This window comes from Periplaneta americana, chromosome 3, assembly GCF_040183065.1.
Source record: "Periplaneta americana isolate PAMFEO1 chromosome 3, P.americana_PAMFEO1_priV1, whole genome shotgun sequence".
In the NCBI taxonomy this organism is placed as follows: Eukaryota; Metazoa; Arthropoda; class Insecta; order Blattodea; family Blattidae; genus Periplaneta; species Periplaneta americana.
In genome coordinates this window covers 197,255,217-197,273,758 of record NC_091119.1, presented here as the reverse complement: position 1 = coordinate 197,273,758, position 18,542 = coordinate 197,255,217, and the positions used below count along the sequence as shown (strand labels likewise).

General features: G+C 37.0%; 1 protein-coding gene across 1 annotated transcript; it reads right to left on the bottom strand.

Moving 5' to 3' along the window:
* Positions 1-4,732: 4,732 nt before the first annotated feature.
* Positions 4,733-18,516, bottom strand: LOC138696939 (proteasome inhibitor PI31 subunit-like). Its single transcript, XM_069822450.1, has 5 exons — positions 18,352-18,516; positions 18,094-18,243; positions 13,710-14,005; positions 9,129-9,269; positions 4,733-4,972 (listed from the first exon to the last, which is right to left on the bottom strand). The coding sequence occupies exons 1-5, from the start codon at positions 18,490-18,492 to the stop codon at positions 4,831-4,833; spliced, it is 870 nt and encodes a 289-aa protein (XP_069678551.1). The 5' UTR covers positions 18,493-18,516; the 3' UTR covers positions 4,733-4,830.
* Between the last annotated feature and the right edge of the window lie 26 nt (positions 18,517-18,542).

Sequence of the window (18,542 nt, the reverse complement as noted above, 5' to 3'; positions counted from 1 at the left end):
TTGGTGTTGTAACCAAAATATTTAACAACTTCGTTACTTCACAGAATGGATTGTGTGAATTGTTGGAGGCTATGTATCGTAACAATTGAACAGCTCCATCTATATTCCGGAAGGCAGGTGTTCCGTATAGAACTCAAAGTTGTGTCTTTAACACTGTTGTCTTCAGTACAGTATAGCCGTTGACAGCAACTTCAAGTTCGCGTTCAGGAAAATTAGGCTATGCGAAAAATTGCCAGAAAATTTGCTGTTTAATAATTTTGTTGCGTCTAGATAGCTTAAAGACTGGAAATGGTGAGTAGTTTTCTGAATTATACGGTCACATACTTCCTTGGCTTCAGTTTTCTGGGATTCCATTCTCCGTCGCTTGCTGACTGGTTCAGGAGGAACCTCAAAAAGCAGGTAGACGGCAGCAGCAGTCGGACACTTGAATTACCAAATAGGCCTACATTGTAAATAGTTCCGAGTTCTTCCACAAACAAGCATTCTTTCGTTATGCTTTACTTTTGCAATCTCCAAGCTGTGTTGTGCTGAAGCTGACTACAGCACTTCCCCGCGTAAAAATAGCCAATCAGGGCAGTGATTTCAGCTTCGCACATGCGCATTAATTGTCTACATTCTCATGTAGAGTTTTGAGTAGCACAACGTACCCCCTGAGGCAACAAAGAGCTAAGAGCGAAGAATTAAACACTCTATAACGCGTCATGAACATAACTACAGGAAATTGTCAAATGACAGATCAAGTACTATGGTGGTATTACAAATACATTATTTGAGCAAAAATTATCATTGTGCTGTAGCACTGTAGCACATAAGGACGGGCCGCCCCTGGTCCTGGCTGTCCATAGGAGTTTCCCCCATTCATCCCTATTTCTAGCAACACTCTTCCAGTTTTTAACTCCAATAGTTCTGGCATCCTCCCATCTGACCTTTGGTCTTCCTCTTCGTCTATTTCCCCCTGGTTCATATAGGAGGACTCTGATGGCTGGTCTCGAGTCCTCTAATCTCATTATATGACCAGCCCATCTCAGGCGTCCCATTTTTATAAAAGATGTTATATTGGGCTCACTGAAGAGTTCATATAATTCATGATTATACCGGGCTCTCCATTCGTTATCTACATTGACTGGCCCAAAGATCGACCTTAAAACCTTCCATTCAAAAATGTTTAATCTATGTACAGTGAAACCTGTTCAAGACGGAAGTGACATGGTCCTAATTTTTTTCCCGTTGTGGACAGGTTTCCGTATTATTCAGGTGTGACATTAAAATTGAATATTTTGTTATTCATATACATGAAAAACAAAATGGCATGCCGCAAACTGCAAGAAGTACGAAGTATTCCATTTAACACTACTCACATTAAATCAACTTTCTGTCGCTTATTACGTTGGTGAATCATCTTGATTAAAATCTCATTTTCTATATAAATTTTATCGTAACTCACTCATTAGTCATTAAACATTACTAAAGTTTACTAATCTCATTCTATTTAATATCTAACACTATACTCTAATACTGTACTGCATATCGCTGCACATTATTAATTAATTGGACTAGGAGCCATCTATTAGAAGCCTTGAATTCTGGTTCATTTAATTTCTTTCCCAGTTCAATAGCTTGCTTTGCAGAACAGATCCAGAAATTGTCTTGTTCTTTGAAAGGTCATGAAGAACCCACTCCCACAACAGTTCATTTATTTCCACGTAAAGAGTTGCTTTCTGGTTCCTTTTGTGTCACCAATATTGGCCGCACGCCACTCACTCGTTATGATCTTTATTTTTTAAAGTGTCACACCTGAGTTTTCCACAACTGTACTTCAATATTATTTCACATAGACTTTGGTTCTAATTTTCCTTTATCTCGATAACTTTTACTTCATCACTTAATGTTAATGCCACATTTTATGCAACTTTTTTTTTTTTTACCTGGAAATCACTACATTTGCGCTCTGTTTAGCTACGACAGTATACGGGTGTGAAGCATTCAAAATCTTTGAAGGGACTCGTCTGCCTAGTCAACAGGGTAATAAAATTTATGACCGACAGGCCAACACACCCTCGTACCCTCTAGAATTTTGCAAAGAAAACTGGTTTTTATCTTAGTGACCTACACATTTCGTATATTCCTTGAAATTACACGCTGTTTCAAAATATAGTTACAAAATATAGTGTGTCCAAAATATTGTTTCCGTTTTGAACAGTAGCAGACAGTTTCCGTTTCCGCGTTGGACAGTTTCCGTTTTATTCAGGAAAAATTACACATAATACATACAAATTTCGCCGGGACCAATAAATTGTTCCGAAATAGACAGGATTCCGGATTATTCAGGTTCCGATTTGAACAGGTTTCACTGTATATCCTTTTTTGTCAATGTCCAGGCTTCTGAGGCATAAGTGAGGACTGGTTATATATCCTAATTTTGCTTTGGGGGGTTAATATTTTAGATCTAATATGTCTCACGAGACCATAGTAGCATCTATTAGCGAGGAAGATCCTTTTACCAATTTCAAGGCTCATATCATTATCCTGACTAACTATAGAGCCCAAATAACTAAAATCAGTTACTCGATCAAATTTATAGTTTCCAATCTCCAAGAAATCATCTGCACCACAAGCTCTATTTGGGTTAGATATCATGTACTTGGTCTTCTTTTCATTCACTTGTAGTCCCATCCTCTTTGCTGCGTCCAGTAGAGAGTTAAATGCATCTACCAGTACTGTTCTTGTTCTAGCAACAATATCGATGTCATCTGCATAGGTAGGAGTTGTACTGATTTATAATAAATTGTATTCGTTGTTTGTATTTCTTATACCGAGATCACTTTTCTTTTTTCTGCATTGTTGTGCAGAATGTTATTCTTATTTCTCCAAGTGGCGCACAGTGGTCTAAAATCCGTATTTAGGAGGACAAATGGAGAAAAATGACATGTAAAAAAATGAAATTAAGCCCTTAAATTATTTTTCCTATATAACTGAGTAACACTCAATTGATAATCTTAATCAGCGGAGGTGGCTGCATAGCGAGATAAGAGGCCGGTAACATGCCACATTTCGCCACCCAGCATTCTTACTCAGCAAGCGCCGCGAGTCTGCCGTTTTCCTTGTGCTGTAACTCTGTTGTAAGTGGTCGATTCCATTCATATTTGGTATCAACGTGTCAAGTAGTTCTTTAGGTATGTAACACTGTTTGTTTGTGTTACATTTAATGTTATTATAGCATGTCAAATTAGCATGAATGGACACGGGACAAAATATAAATTTAACCATTGAGTGCAGACTTTGCTAAGGTAGAGAAAAAAAAAACCCTTTCGTTCGTCCAAAAATGATTTTTTTTTTTCACTTCCTCCACTATTTACCTCTATTTTAAATCCAGTCTTAAGGTGCGCAGATTTGCGGAAGTAATAATTCATGAGCACTATTCTTTCGAGGTCCAGTAGTGCAATTTTTCTCGGTTGCAGTTATTTCAATATCTGTGAACCGAATCTGCTTCCGCAGTGTAATTCAGGGAATTCAAGATGACAGCTTGTTAATTATGTACCAAATAAGCTTTCCGAGTGTCCAAAAAGTGCAATAGTACCTAAAATGTTACATTCCCCCCCCCCCCATAAGATTTTGTCTAAATGCATCCCCCTGTAAGGGGCACTTCTGCTCATACCAACGTAAACAGAGTTTGTACACAAAACAAATGTACTAAGTGTCACTACTGTATAAAATTTCATAAAAATCTGTTAGATAGGAGAAAAGTTACTAATTTTGTCTAATTGCGCCCCCCTATAAGGGGTAGTTACACTTAGACCAACGTAATGAGAGCTTGTATACAAAACATACATGCTACCTGTAGCTACTTTGTAAAATTTCATAAAAATCTGTTAAATAGGAGAAAAGTTACTAATTTTGTTTAATTGCGCCCCCCTATAAGGGGTAGTTACCCTTATACCAACGTAACGAGAGCTTGCATACAAAACATATATGCTACCTGTAACTAATTTGTAAAATTTCATAAAAATCTGTTAAATAGGAGAAAAGTTACTAATTTTGTTTAATTGCGCCCCCCTATAAGGGGTAGTTACCCTTATACCAACGTAACGAGAGCTTGCATACAAAACATATATGCTACCTGTAACTAATTTGTAAAATTTCATAAAAATCTGTTAAATAGGAGAAAAGTTACTAATTTTGTTTAATTGCGCCCCCCTATAAGGGGTAGTTACCCTTATACCAACGTAACGAGAGCTTGCGTACAAAACATATATGCTACCTGTAACTACTGTGTAAAATTTCATAAAAATCTGTTAGGTAGCTGAAAAGTTATTAATATGTCCCGCTAAATTTGCATTCTAGACCACTGTGTGGCGGCCTGAACACCTGCAGACTTCTAACACATGAATACAGGCTGTTACAAAAGAAACATTACAGTGCTTCCATTCCTCAAATGAGGTGTAAAAATTCTTATACATTCAGAAATTTAAAATAAATATTGTAGTCCAGACACATGATATGAAGACAATAATTCATCAATTTAAGCACAGAAACTTAATCATAAACAAAAGCAAAAATTTTCTTTTGAATCCAATATTTTCTAACGTTAATAGAAAAGAAGCCCCCCTATGCCCCCCCGTAACTCCGCCTATGCAACCATCACAACCGCCAACAAAGCCTCAGTATCACTATCTCTTGTTTGTTTGAAATATATAGTGTTAACTTCTCTCACCCTTTAAATAAAATACTCCTCTCAATCTTCAAGTTATTTTATTAAGCATTCAGATAACATGTGAAAAAGTCTTATATATTTCACAGCATAGCATTCGAGTACAACATATCTATACATATTTACATGAACATGTCGTCATAGCCTGGGGGTGGCAGGTGATCGGGATTAGGTGGTCCAAACCCTGACCCTGGGGGACCTCTTCTTGGACCGATGCCAGGAGGACCAACTGGATCAAAATGAGCACCTGGAGGAATGCTTCCCCTGAAAAGAAAAAAAAGCAGTTCAATATGAGGAGTCTTCTTATGACACGTAACACCCATATACATATTTCTTATTCAGTTAAAGGCTGGCTTCAAAAATGACCTCATAAGATGGTAATGTGTGTGTATGCATAATACATGCGGGTGAATAATTTTGACTATTATACCAAAGAAAAACTACCACCTCAATATGCTTGTACAAAGGACCAATTTTATTAGTGGATTTATTAAATGTTGAAAGAGTGATGGAACGGAGAAAAATTCTCTCCGGCGCCGGGATTTGAACCCGGGTTTTCAGCTCTACGTGCTGATGCTTTATCCACTAAGCCACGCCGGATACAATCCCGACGCCGTTTAGAATAGTCTCAGATTAAGCTCCATCTCTCGGGTTCCCTCTGGTGGCCGCCCTCTGCACTACGTCATAGGTGTCTATGAACGCAGGACCAAAGTCCATACATGTGTTGAGGTGCACTCAGATGAGTGACTAATTGGCCGGGATCCGACGGTATGGGCGCCGTCTTAAATCACAAAGTGATTTATTACGCATATCATATATATTTTGATGTACCGAAGTACATATGATATTTCCATGCAGATATTCTGCGTATTACATGATGAAAGAGTGATGGAACGGAGAAAAATTCTCTCCGGCGCCGGGATTTGAACCCGGGTTTTCAGCTCTACGTGCTGATGCTTTATCCACTAAGCCACGCAGGATACAATCCCGTCATAGACACCTATGACGTAGTGCAGAGGGCAGCCACCAGAGGGAACCCGAGAGATGGAGCTTAATCTGAGACTATTCTAAACGGCGTCGGGATTGTATCCGGCGTGGCTTAGTGGATAAAGCATCAGCACGTAGAGCTGAAAACCCGGGTTCAAATCCCGGCGCCGGAGAGAATTTTTCTCTGTTCCATCACTCTTTGATAATGTAATGACGCAGAATATCTGCATGGAAATATCATATGTACTTCGGTACATCAAAATATATATATTTATTAAATGTTTTCACGTAGTACTTCACTTCAGAAGTGATGAAGAGAAACGACTAGAAACATTTGAAATGCGGATATGGAGAAGAATGGAGTGTGTGAAATGGACATACAGAATAAGAAACGAAGCTGTGTTGGAAAGAGTGGGTGAAGAAAGAATGATGCTGAAACTGATCAGGAAGAGGAAAAAAAACTGGTTGGGTCACTGGTTGAGAAGAAACTGCCTACTGAAGGATGCACTGGAAGGAATGGTGAACGGGAGAAGAGTTCGGGGTAGAAGATATCAGATGATAGACATTGGTCTTCCATTCAAATGGCTCCCCAGTTAGAATGTGATGGAATTTATGGTGGACAATCCAAACATCACCCCTCCCATATTCCTATAACATTCATTCATTCATACTGTTCTGTTCAAGGGCAGGTCTTTCACTACAAACCCAGCAATCTCTAGTCTTTCTTATTTTCTGCTTTCCTCAGTCTCCACATATGATCCACATATCTTAATGTCGTCTATCATCTAATATCTTCTTTTGCCCCGAACTCTTCTCCCGTTCACCATTCCTTCCACTGCATCCTTCAGTAGGCAGTTTCTTCACAGTCAGTGACCCAACCAATTTCTTTTTCGTTCCTGATCAGTTTCAGCATTATTCTTTCTTCACTCTTTCCAACATAGCTTCATTTCTTATTCTGTCTATCCATTTCACACGCTCCATCCTTTTCCATTTCCACATTTCAAATGCTTCTAGTCGCTTCACTTCGTCGTAATGTCCAGGTTTCTGCCCATACAATGCTACACTCCATACAAAGCACTTCACCTAGTCTCTTCCTTAGTTCTTTCTCCAGAGATCCGTAGAAGAAGAAAACAGTTCTTCACTAAATCCTCCAAGTAGATGTTGAACGGGGTAGGTGATGAAGGCCATCCTTGAACTACAGATGTGGTGAAGATCTGACACTAAGAGAATTACTGCGTATAAAATGCGTTTCATGAGATGAACAGAGGTTTTTCGTTATTCCATATGAAGCCAGTTATGTAGATTAATTTACCGACAGAGTTCTTGCTCAGAATATGCCATACGAGACTGGTCTACGCTACACCCGCAATGAGATGAGATGGCACTATACAGTAAAACCTCGTTAATTCGGACTAACTGGGTGGGGGATAAGTTGACCGGTTTAACTAAAGTCCGGATTATCTGAAATAACGTAAAACAACAGTACAAAGTGCATTAAAACTCCGTTTATAGCAACAAAACACGTTTATTATGGTGTATTTAAAGGCCATAGGCCTAAATACACTATACAGTACAGTGAAATGTAAAGCAGTACATACAATGCTGTACAAACGTGATACTCATAATTATAATGATGTGCCGACGGACCTGACTCTGCATCACTCGAAACTCTTGCTGCAGAAGTTGGTTTGAAGTACACGTCTGTATTCTTTTGGGACAAATTAACTAAACTAATCTCCCCCCTCCCCTCCCCCCGGTCTGGATTAAGCAAACTCCGACTTATCAGGGCTCGGATTAATGAGGTTTTACTGAATTATTTATTTTCATTTATTTATTTAAGCTGGTAGAGATAAGGCCATCAGGCCTTCTCTTCCCCTCTACCAAGGGATTACAACTACAATAAAAGGTAAAAGGTAAAGGTATCCCTGTAACATGCCATGAAGGCACTTGGGGGGCATGGAGGTAGAGCCCCATGCTTTCCATGACCTCGGCACTAGAATGAGGTGGTGTGGTCGGCACCACACTCTGACCGCCTTTTACCCCCGGGAAAGACCCAGTACTCAATTTTATAGGAGGCTGAGTGAACCTCGGGGCCGTTCTGAAAGTTTGGCAACGAGAAAAAATCCTGTCACCACCTGGGATCGAACCCGGACCTTCCAGTCCGTAGCCAGCTGCTCTACCAACTGAGCTACCCGGCCACCCATTACAACTACAATATTAAGAATAAAATTACAATTATAATTACAATTAATATTAAATTTACAAATACAATAAAAATCAAAGCACTAAAAGATTAATTGATTAATAAAGGCTAGACAGTTTATTGTAAAAGTTAAGAAGAGAGAAAAGAATTTTTTTTATTAATTAAGTAAAAAGTAAACCTACTCTACGCAGTAAGAAAATGCTTAATAAGCTTGCTTTTGAACGCTACTAAATTCCGACAGTCTCTGATGTCACTGGGTAGGGTATTCCACAAGCGCGAGAGCGAGATTGTGTATGATGATGAATACGATGATGTCTTATGTGTTGGTATGGCTAGTATGCGGCTATTTTGCGTGCGTGTGAAGAGATTATGATATGATGACAGATAATTGAAACGGGAGGCAAGGTAGGTAGGTGTAGAAGTGTGAAGGACTTGGAAAAGGAGAACAAGAGAATGAAAATTTCTACGTTCGTTAAGCCGTAGCCAGTTTAGAGTTTGGAAGGATGGGGTAATGTGGTCAGCGCGACGGACATCGCAGAAGAAGCGAACACAAGAATTATGAAGACGTTGTAATCTTTGCGACTGGTTGACATTGAGGTCAGGCAGTAGAAAATCACAATAATCGAAGTGGGGCATTACTAATGTTTCCACTAGTATTTTCTTGAGTGATAGCGGAAGGAATTTTCGAATGCTGTTTGAGGATACCCATGAGTGAAAAATGTATATCACAAAAGAAAAAAAATTCCACAAGTCAAATTAATAACATTACACAGAAACTTGATAGCAAATTAAAGAACCATATGCATGGGGGATGTCCTGATCAAAAATCAAAACATTTCAAATAAAATTACAACGCAGGGGGCATTTTGTAGCGTAGTTATAAAAAATAGTAAATATTTTATTACTCAGAAACTATTTGCCCTAGGAGGATGAAACTTTGTCAGTTTTTTATTGCAATCAATGAATATGTGTGGTAAAAATTTCATAAGGATTGACTGAATAGTTTCGGATTTACAAATTTCACTCATGGATATCCTTAAGGAATGTAGTATGGAAAGCACTTTTTTTATAATATGGGTTACTTGGTTATTCCAGTTTAAATGCGTATCAAAGTAAACTCCAAGGTTTTTAACACAGGAAGCAAAAGGGATTATTATGAATTTAAAAGTATAAAGTTCCATTATGCTTTATAGTTGTTCCTCTATCATTATAATAAAGTACAAAACTTACCTTGGCAGACCACCAGGTATGCCAGCACCAGGATCCCTGATACTTCCTCGTGGTCCAAAGGGGTTGAATATCATGCCACCTCCACGACTAAATGGATCCAAGTCAGATCGGCCTACAGCCAAGGGGTCTCTATTCGGATCCCTGAAAACAAATCATATTCCTTGTACAATGTCATCCTTTATTCACAAATGCTTATTTTATATTAAACCTGGAAACAAATCAATTAAAACTTTAAAGAAGGGCAGCACTGCTACTTACAGACCTGCTACAAAATCTACGTATTACTCTGTGAAAAGATTTATTAAATCTACATACTTAGACTTCAACAAACAAAATTTGATAACACAATCCCAAGGGAAAAAATGGAACTCTCTGCATCAAAATCCACAGTTAATTCCCGATTTACCACGGAAATCGTCTGTAGCTGCATTTAGATTGGCAACAGGCCATGACTGTTTGGCCAAACACCTGCATAGAATTGGAATATATCAGTCCCCTAACTGCCCATTGTGCAATTCAAACCAAGAAATGGATTCGGAACACCTCAAAATCTGTGCTTCAGTGGCTGACCATGATAATATCTTTGAAAAATATTGGAGTGCAAGAGGTCAAATGACTTTATTGTCAAACACCTGGCATTAGAAAAAACTACAACAACAAATTCCATTCTGAAGGCAAGTTAAACCACAGTCTACTATATACAGTCGCGAAGCTCAATATGTAGTAAAAATGCAAACATGGGTAGTTGCCCACTACTAGGATCGCTACTATCGCCTCATCATCGCAGATCTCTCCTAGCAGCCGACAAAATATGTTACACTTTCGTTGTCGTGTTCTTTTGGAAAAATTAACACCTTCCTTCCATTATTGGAATATTAAATGCATAAAGTTAATTTATTATTTTAATGAAGTATATTAAATTCCACCATAAACTCGAAGATATCTGCAAGAAATAAGTTAATATAATTTATAGCTTATAGACCTACTTGATACGAAACATGCACGTGGCTAATGGACAGATTTTTATTAAAATGTCCAAGAGAGGAAATAGCATGGTAGCGACTTCGGAGTATATGTTTTAACTTAAAATACATATTCAAAATTTTTAAGTAGGGTATACATTTCAAACTGGTATTCTGTTTTCGGAATTCGTACTAATCATTTCACATGATCAAACAGAATACATTTTTAGGTTAGGTCTCGTGAATCATAAACTGTTTAGTCTAAGCAACGAATTTCATGTCGTCAGACAAAATACATTTTACAATTAGATCATACTAATCTACTAATTACCAACATAATGCGCGAGAGGTCCAGGAGGAAAATACTCTTTCAGAAATTACTGAACCGTTTAGAAAACACTCAACATAAAAATGAGATGTAATAAATAAGCAAGATATTGTTACTGTTAATATATCTCTTTACCAGTGGCGGCTCCTGCATATTTCTTACGAGGAGGAAAGAAATTAACAGCACGAAATGACACCTTCTTGAATGGAACATGCTACAAATTAGCCTACATGCATACATGTAAGACCAGGTAGTGTTGGGGTTGGCCTTCCATTCTGTATAGCAATAATCTGTTCTTGTAAACTTAGTTTCTTAAATTGTCCAAAATATATTATGCTTTCATTTCCATTCATTGTTGAATAATTGCACAAATTAACAATTACAAGGAAATTCACAACCTCGTAGCATTTTTCGAGCAGACTACAGCATCACACGTGTTGGAAGAGACTAGCTACTAACTCGTAATCGGAACAGTTTCACTGAAATGGAAATGGGACTGGGAAATAATCTGAGGAAAGCGAAAATACTGCACCCACCCACGTGGTCTGTGTTGCCACATGTACATTTTACAAGTTCAGTATCACATGCTTTTGAAGAATGTCAGTTCTTGTAAAGTCATACTATCATTATTGTTCAAAGCTGCCGGTGGCCGATTAATTTTTAAGTTAAAAATGATGTAGTTTGGAGTACCTACTTTAAGTTCCAAATATATTTGTACAAAACTGACAACTTGGCTGTTGCCCTGTCTAGTAAACAATGAATAGAAGTGAATTTCAGGGGCCAACTATGTAAAACTACTTCCTCTTTGTTTCACATAATCCCGACTTTAACTTTCAAATATCCACGAAAGTTTCAAACCATGAATAGTAGCCTATATAAAGTGCAATGAATAATATTTTTGATTTATAATTTTAAAAAAAGTTTGCATGGTATCTTTCATAGCGTTGTGTTAAAACTGTTTTTGTTGTGTCTCCTCCTAGATGTGTTATAGTCCGGTTGAATGCAACATCGTTATGTGGCAGCAGTAGCGAGCTTGCTGCACGACCAGTCGGTTTCTATTTCCTGCCCATGACTGATTCAGAGGAGGATCTCCTCCCTCTCCGTTCATTTACTTGCTTTAAAACTCTGCTTCTTTCTCTGGCCGCTAGTGCGCTGTTGTCTATGTGTGTTAACTGCAGTAGAGGAGGAATGGAGTGCCTTTCCTCCTCTTTCTCACAGTTTTCTACAGCACATGAGCACGCGTTGTTTAAAACTCGATCAACCGAGTTTTTGTTATAGCTGTGAACTTAAAAATTATCGAATCTTCCTCGAATTTCAAGGCACATATTTTATTTGGTATTTACTTTCAAAAGAAGAAAATGTGAGGAGGACGTTCCTCCCTTCCCTCGCCCGAGGAACCGGCACTGCTCTTTACCACTGAAATTTCAATGCTTTAGTTTACCCTGGATGCACCGAAATAATTTTTTTAGAAATGTTACTTACACCCCTTTGCTTCTAACTGCCTCATATAAAAAAAAGTCTTAACCCTTAGAAGCTGGAAGACTTAGGGAGTCTCTTATTATTGGATATCGCTTAATTTTCGTCAAGTTTGTCAAACGATTCTGACGTCACAACATGGCCGACGTAAACCAACACGAGTAAATAACACTCACTGAGATATCACCTCAACTAACCCACTAACCTTCTCACATACGTCGACCTCATGTCACTGAGATATCACCTCAACTAATCCACTAACCTTCTCACATACGTCGACTACATGGCATCACCCCATTCTCCAATCTAGCCAACATATATTCTCATAAACACACTACTGATATCCTATAGTCATATAGACCCAAGACTTATACCACTATTGCACGCAAATGTCTCTTAACCAGGGGTTCGTATACCTGCATAATCGGGTAAATTCGTGTTGGGTTCGTTAGCCGAGCAGTTTAAGGTGCATAATATATGTCCGGCCACTATATCATGGCTAAGATCACAGGTTCGCGTCCCGGCCATTGCAGTCAATTGAGCCTGTGTTAAAGGATGGGGAGAGCCCATGTAAAACAATCGATGTAATGGTACGTATGGAAACTAAAAGGGTTTCAATTGACTGCAGTTAAATGATGATCATCATCATCATCCTTCACCAATTAGGCCTCTGTAGACCTGTTTCGGCCCCATCTAGCAGTCTTCTAAAAGGTCTTCGTGGTCGACGATGTCCTCTAGGTTTATACTGCATCATAATTTTTGGGATTCTTGAATTTTCCATTCTTCTTACATGATCTAGCCAATTTAATTTGTATCTGTTGATTTTTTCTTTTATTGACTCTACTTCTAATTGTTCTAAAATTTCTTCATTCCTTTTTCGGTCTAAAAGAGTATATCCTGCTGTCCTCCTGAAAAATTTCATTTCCGTCGCTTTGATTCTGTTCATGTCTTTTTTTTCTTTACTGTCCAAATCTCGCTTCCGTATAAAAGGAAGGGTAATGCTAGTGCATTATATATTTTTATTCTTGTAGATTTTTGTACTAATTTAGCTTTTAATGTATTGTTTATTATTCCTAGAATATGTGTAAATTTGGTAATTTTCTTGTTCACATCTTTTTCATTTTGATAAGATATTTCACAACCCAGATAGTTGCAATTTCGTACTTGTTCGAGGCATTGGTTATTGTGTATTGTCTTACTTCTGACTGGGTCTTGTCCTAAAAATGCCATTACTTTTGATTTTTGTGCTGAAATTTCCATCCCAAAATCTTTTAATATTTTATTTAATGTATATAATCCTCTTTGTAAATTATCCTCTGAATTGAAATTATGGCTTGATCATCGGCAAAGAGTAAGGTATTTAATGTTAGAGCACTGGCTATTTTGATTCCTGATGTGTAGTTAAATGATTTTGCTCCTTTTTTAAGAGAAAAAAAAATTACAAAATTCTTTATTGTTTTAACCAAGTTCAATGTCCTTAACATTATATAGAATTAAAGAATATCAACGTATTTTATATATAACAGACAATTTATAACATATTATATCACGTCATGACCATAATACTTTCGAATCCCGATTGGGGCAAGTTACCTGGTTGAGGTTTTTTCCGGGGTTTTCCCTCAACCCAATATGAGCAAATGCTGGGTAACTTTCGATGTTGGACACCGGACTCATTTCACCGGCATTATCACCTTCATATCATTCAGACGCTAAATAAAAAAAATAAAAAATAAAATAAAAAAAAACATAATACTAGCTGGCCACTATAATGGACACACGGCTCCTAAGGGTTAAGTAACATAAAATGCGTACCAATTTGAATCGAATCCAACTCCGATACCCCTTCTTGGTTGTCCGATTCTTAGGGGATCATCAAACTCATCTTGGAATGCGGGTCTGGTGGGCTCTGAAGACCTTGCTGGTGGCTGGGCTGTCTGAGTGGTGGCTTCCCTATGGACACCAGTTGCTACAGGATCCAGCAATTCCTTCTGAACTGTCTGGAGCACAGTCTTGTAAGTCGGGATCAGTGCTTCAATACTGCCCTTCAAGTTCTTGACAGTGTCCTCCACTTTGAAATGGATTATTGACACTGTCAGATCTGACACACGCTGAAACACAACAAATAATATTTCCACAAAATAATGTTAAGTAAAGAATGCAGCCACTGATGTACCTCAGACGGTAACGTGTTCCCCTACTGATCCGGAGCTGCATTTGAGCATGGGTTCGATTCCCACTTAGGCTGATTACATGGTAGGGTTTTTTCAGAGATTTTCCCCAATTGTAAATGTCAAGTAATCACATGGCTTCATCTCACCAAATATTATCTTGCTGTCACCAACTCCATCGATGCTAAATAATAATAATAATAATAATAATAATAATAATAATAATGATTTATTCAACCTGGCAGAGGTAAGGGAATACAGCCTTCTCTAACACTCAACCAGGAGTAAAACTGCGTTACAAAAAACACTACAAATTTACAAAGTACACTACAATTTTACACACAAAACTGAATAAGATAATAATAATAAAATGTAAACAAGAAGTAAGTAGAAATCAGACATAATAAATAACATACAGAAAGAAAGAAAAAAAGCATAATAAAATGTGAACAGCAGGTCAAAATAAATGAGACATACAAAGTATAAAAAAATACGAAAATTATTAATAATGATAATAATAATAATAATAATAATAATAATAATAATAATAATAATAATAGTAATAAAATAGTGCAGTACAAAGCATACAATGAACACAATATTTTTAAGCACACACAGTAAGGAAAATTATGGTTATATATAGCCCAATTTATCACATTATAGATATACCATTATCGGAAAATATGAAAACAAAAATATAAAATGAGTTAAATATCACTAGAACATAAAAAAAACATGCAATACAACACTTGTCATAATAGTAAGTTAGTTTGGCAACTCGTCATAAGATAATTTTCTAACGTGGATTTGAAAGATTTCAATGTTCGGCAGCCCTTGACTTCAGGCGGCAGAGAGTTCCAGTGACGAGAGGTAGCAACAGTGAAAGATGAGAATACAGAGATGATGTGTGAAGTGGAATTTCTATCATGTTATCGCGTTGTGATCGAGTATTAATATTATGATAGTGAGAGAGAGAGTATGAAAACGAGCGAATAAATAATAGGGGGATGAATCTAGTACAGTCATTTGAGGTAACTTTGTACCACTTCTATAATATTTTTAAACTTACCTGGAATAGTGTGTATTGAAATTGATGTTTAAAAGTAAATTATTTAAGAGAACTACTTATTTTATGGGGTCAGACGTAATAAACATAAAAAAATCATACTTTAAATACGTGAAATTTGACTTTAATGGTGGTACAAAATAACATGACTAGCTGGGGAAATTTTGTATCACATATTTGTTTTCATATTAAATTCTATTCTCTATATTCCTCTTCAAGGGTAAATGGATGACGCAAAATGAAGTGGCATTTAATAAAGGTAATGGTGTGCTTACAGCAATAGATAAGTGCTTGAATAAATAGCAAAATATATTTATAGAGCTATTGTAGAATCGAAAATATTGTATAATATAGAAATTTGGGGTAATGATTTATCTAGTCAACTTAGTGATAAAATTAAATCTAAATTTTGTAAGAAATTTCTAGGAATCCTGTGGAATGCCTCTAACCTAGCTGCTAGATTCGAAATGGGGGTAGATAGTATTATGGGAACGATACTAGTAAGGAAAATAAAATCCTTAGGTCATATTATGGAGGAGGATATGACATTGAAAAGAAGTGTTTGCAGTTTATTCGGAACATGAATTTGAAATCCAATTGGCTAGAAAACTTACAGAACAAGGTGAGTACATTAGGTGTAAGATGGTTATGGGATGAAATTGGAGTACGGTAATGAATTTAAATGTAATTTGTAAAATAGTAAAAGAGAGGTGTAATGGAACTACGAGACCGGAATCTCAAGGGATTAAGAACATTAAGTAACTATAAGGACATTAAAACGTCATGGGAACAAGAAGAAAACTTTAAATTGGGAAAAAAAACTTTAAATTGGGAAATTCACGAGGAAGTACACTGTGTATCATCAGATGGTTCTTTCAGACGGGCAGACATTATTGCTATTAACGGACACTTAAAATGGGCTCTTGTTCTTGACCCTACTATCCGTTTCGAAAGAAACCTAAATCAGGCCACCGAAGTTGATATTGAGAAGAAGTCCATATATGAACCTTGTCTGCCTTATCTTTCTCAAAAGTACAACGTCCCTCTTAAACAATGGTCTGTCATTGGTTTGCTATTTGGCAGTAGAGGTTCTATCTCCAAATTCACGTGGAATTATCTTAAGAAACTTCACATTCCTTTTGGTTATGTAATGTCTGTCCTTATAAATATTATCAAGGATTCCCTTCAAATATTACATCATCATCCGTATTTCAATTAATCCACTTATATTTGCCTTCAACAATTAACTTTCTTTTTTCTTTAATGTATCACATCACATTATATTGTACATGTTTATTGTATTCAGGACCCTTGTGGTCACTCAAATTCTTTGAGCTGATCTATAATTTAGAATTTATATATAAGAATAAATAATAGGGAAGTGAGGATGAGCTTAGCTTGGTGGAGGCTAGGAATATTGAAATTGAAAAACAGGAGGGGTACCATAGAGAAGGATATCTGCCCTCTTTGTGGCATAGGAGAAGATGCGTTCCAATATAGTATTAGAATGTCGAGAAAAAGCAGTTAGATAAAAAATGTTTGAGTATGAATAGATATGTAGCATATAAGGAAATATGTAATATAACTAATAAAAGAGAGTTAAATTAAGTGGACACAGGAAATGTGAAATTAAATCTTCTAGTAAAACTGGGAACTGGCTTAAAGCTCCCCAAATGACTGTAGTTGATACAGCATTGTTAAATACCAAACTAAAAAAAATAAGTAAAAGAAAAATTCATGATTCATATACGGACAGGTACTGAATGCTGCAAGGGAATGATAGTTTATCCCACATATTAAAAAAGTCACAAAGAACATTGCTACATTTTATTTGGACTAAATCGTCATTGTCAGTTTTTGATTCAAAATTAATGATCCATTAACCTTAATTTTTTTTTTTTACTTGGCTATTTAACGACGCTGTATCAACTACTTAGTTATTTAGCATTGATGAGATTGGTGATAGTGAGATATTTGGCGAGATGAGGCCGAGGATTCGTCATAGATTACCTGACATTTGTCTTATGGTTGGAGAAAACCTCGGAAAAAACCCAACCAGGTAATCAGCCCAAGCGAGAATCGAACCCGCGCCCGAGCGCAACTCTGGATCGGTAGGCAAGCGCCTTAGCCGACAGAGCTACACCGATAGCTACCTTCAATTACAATGGTATGGTTACATAAGGTGAATGTCAAATACAAGCTGGCCAAAAGTGTTTGAATGACCCCCTGGAAATATCGAAGTGAAGTGTGCCATAACAAATCAATTTTATTTGATAAAGATCGGTTTTTGAGGCGTCAGTAATGATATCTCAAGAACTACCTAAGAGAATGCAAACCCATTTTACCAGTCTTGAGAAATTATTCGTACTTTCGAACGTAAAATTCATCTCCCTTTTTCCCCTAACCTAAAAGCAAGAAACGAAACTTAGAGAAAGGGGTGACGCAGTACAGAAGAAGTGATAGGGGAAAGACACAGACCTTTCCTTGGCAATCTCAAAATTCTCCATTTAAATTATCTATTGTATCACCTTTGGTGTAGTTATTCTGGAGAATTACCTGTACCGGCATCTCTAACAGCCCTTTCTTGCAATGCTAGGACGATTTTTGTCCTGTCGTCATTCGTGAATCTTACCAACTACCGTACTACAATACAGGCTTAGAGGACACTTTGGTCACTTCTCTTTGTACACCTCAACGGAACATTTCAGTATACGGATACCTCACTGACAACAATTATCTTAAAATACTAAAAACAGGAGATCTGCCTGTGTTTGTCGAAAGCGCATCACCATGCTTACGAAAAGGCACTTTTCAGTGTCAATAATGTTCTCCACAAAAAAAAAAAAAACCCTATAAATTCAACGATTTTCACTTTCGAAATCACCGGAATTACCTCAACGTTAGTGTCAATCAATATTTCAGCAAAGATTAAAAATTGCAATAAAGTAAATTAAATTCTTACCAGGAAGTTGAATACTATGTCCGCTTCTGATTTTACACCTTTTAAAATATACAACTCATTATCACGTACATATCGTAAAGCATAACTATCGCCTGAGCTCCAATCCTTAGGAAGAGTCTCACTACCCACTTCAGAGGGTGACAATGATTTCTGAAACACAAATATTTCGTTCTTACAACAGACTACTGTTCAAAAATCACTAATCATCTGACAGCATATAAACAAAACTCAGTTATACAGTTACTTTGTATGACTTACATTGTCACCTAGGCCGATACACTTAAAGCCACATTTCACAAAATACCAATGAAGTAGAGCAACTAAAACGTCTTCTTTCTTCCCGATTTCATTCTCAACAAGCTTGTAACTCAATTCCCAACCAAACATTAAGGAAGCCATATTCCTTATAGTGCATCTTCTCGTTGTCATATCGATTACCGAGATGCATT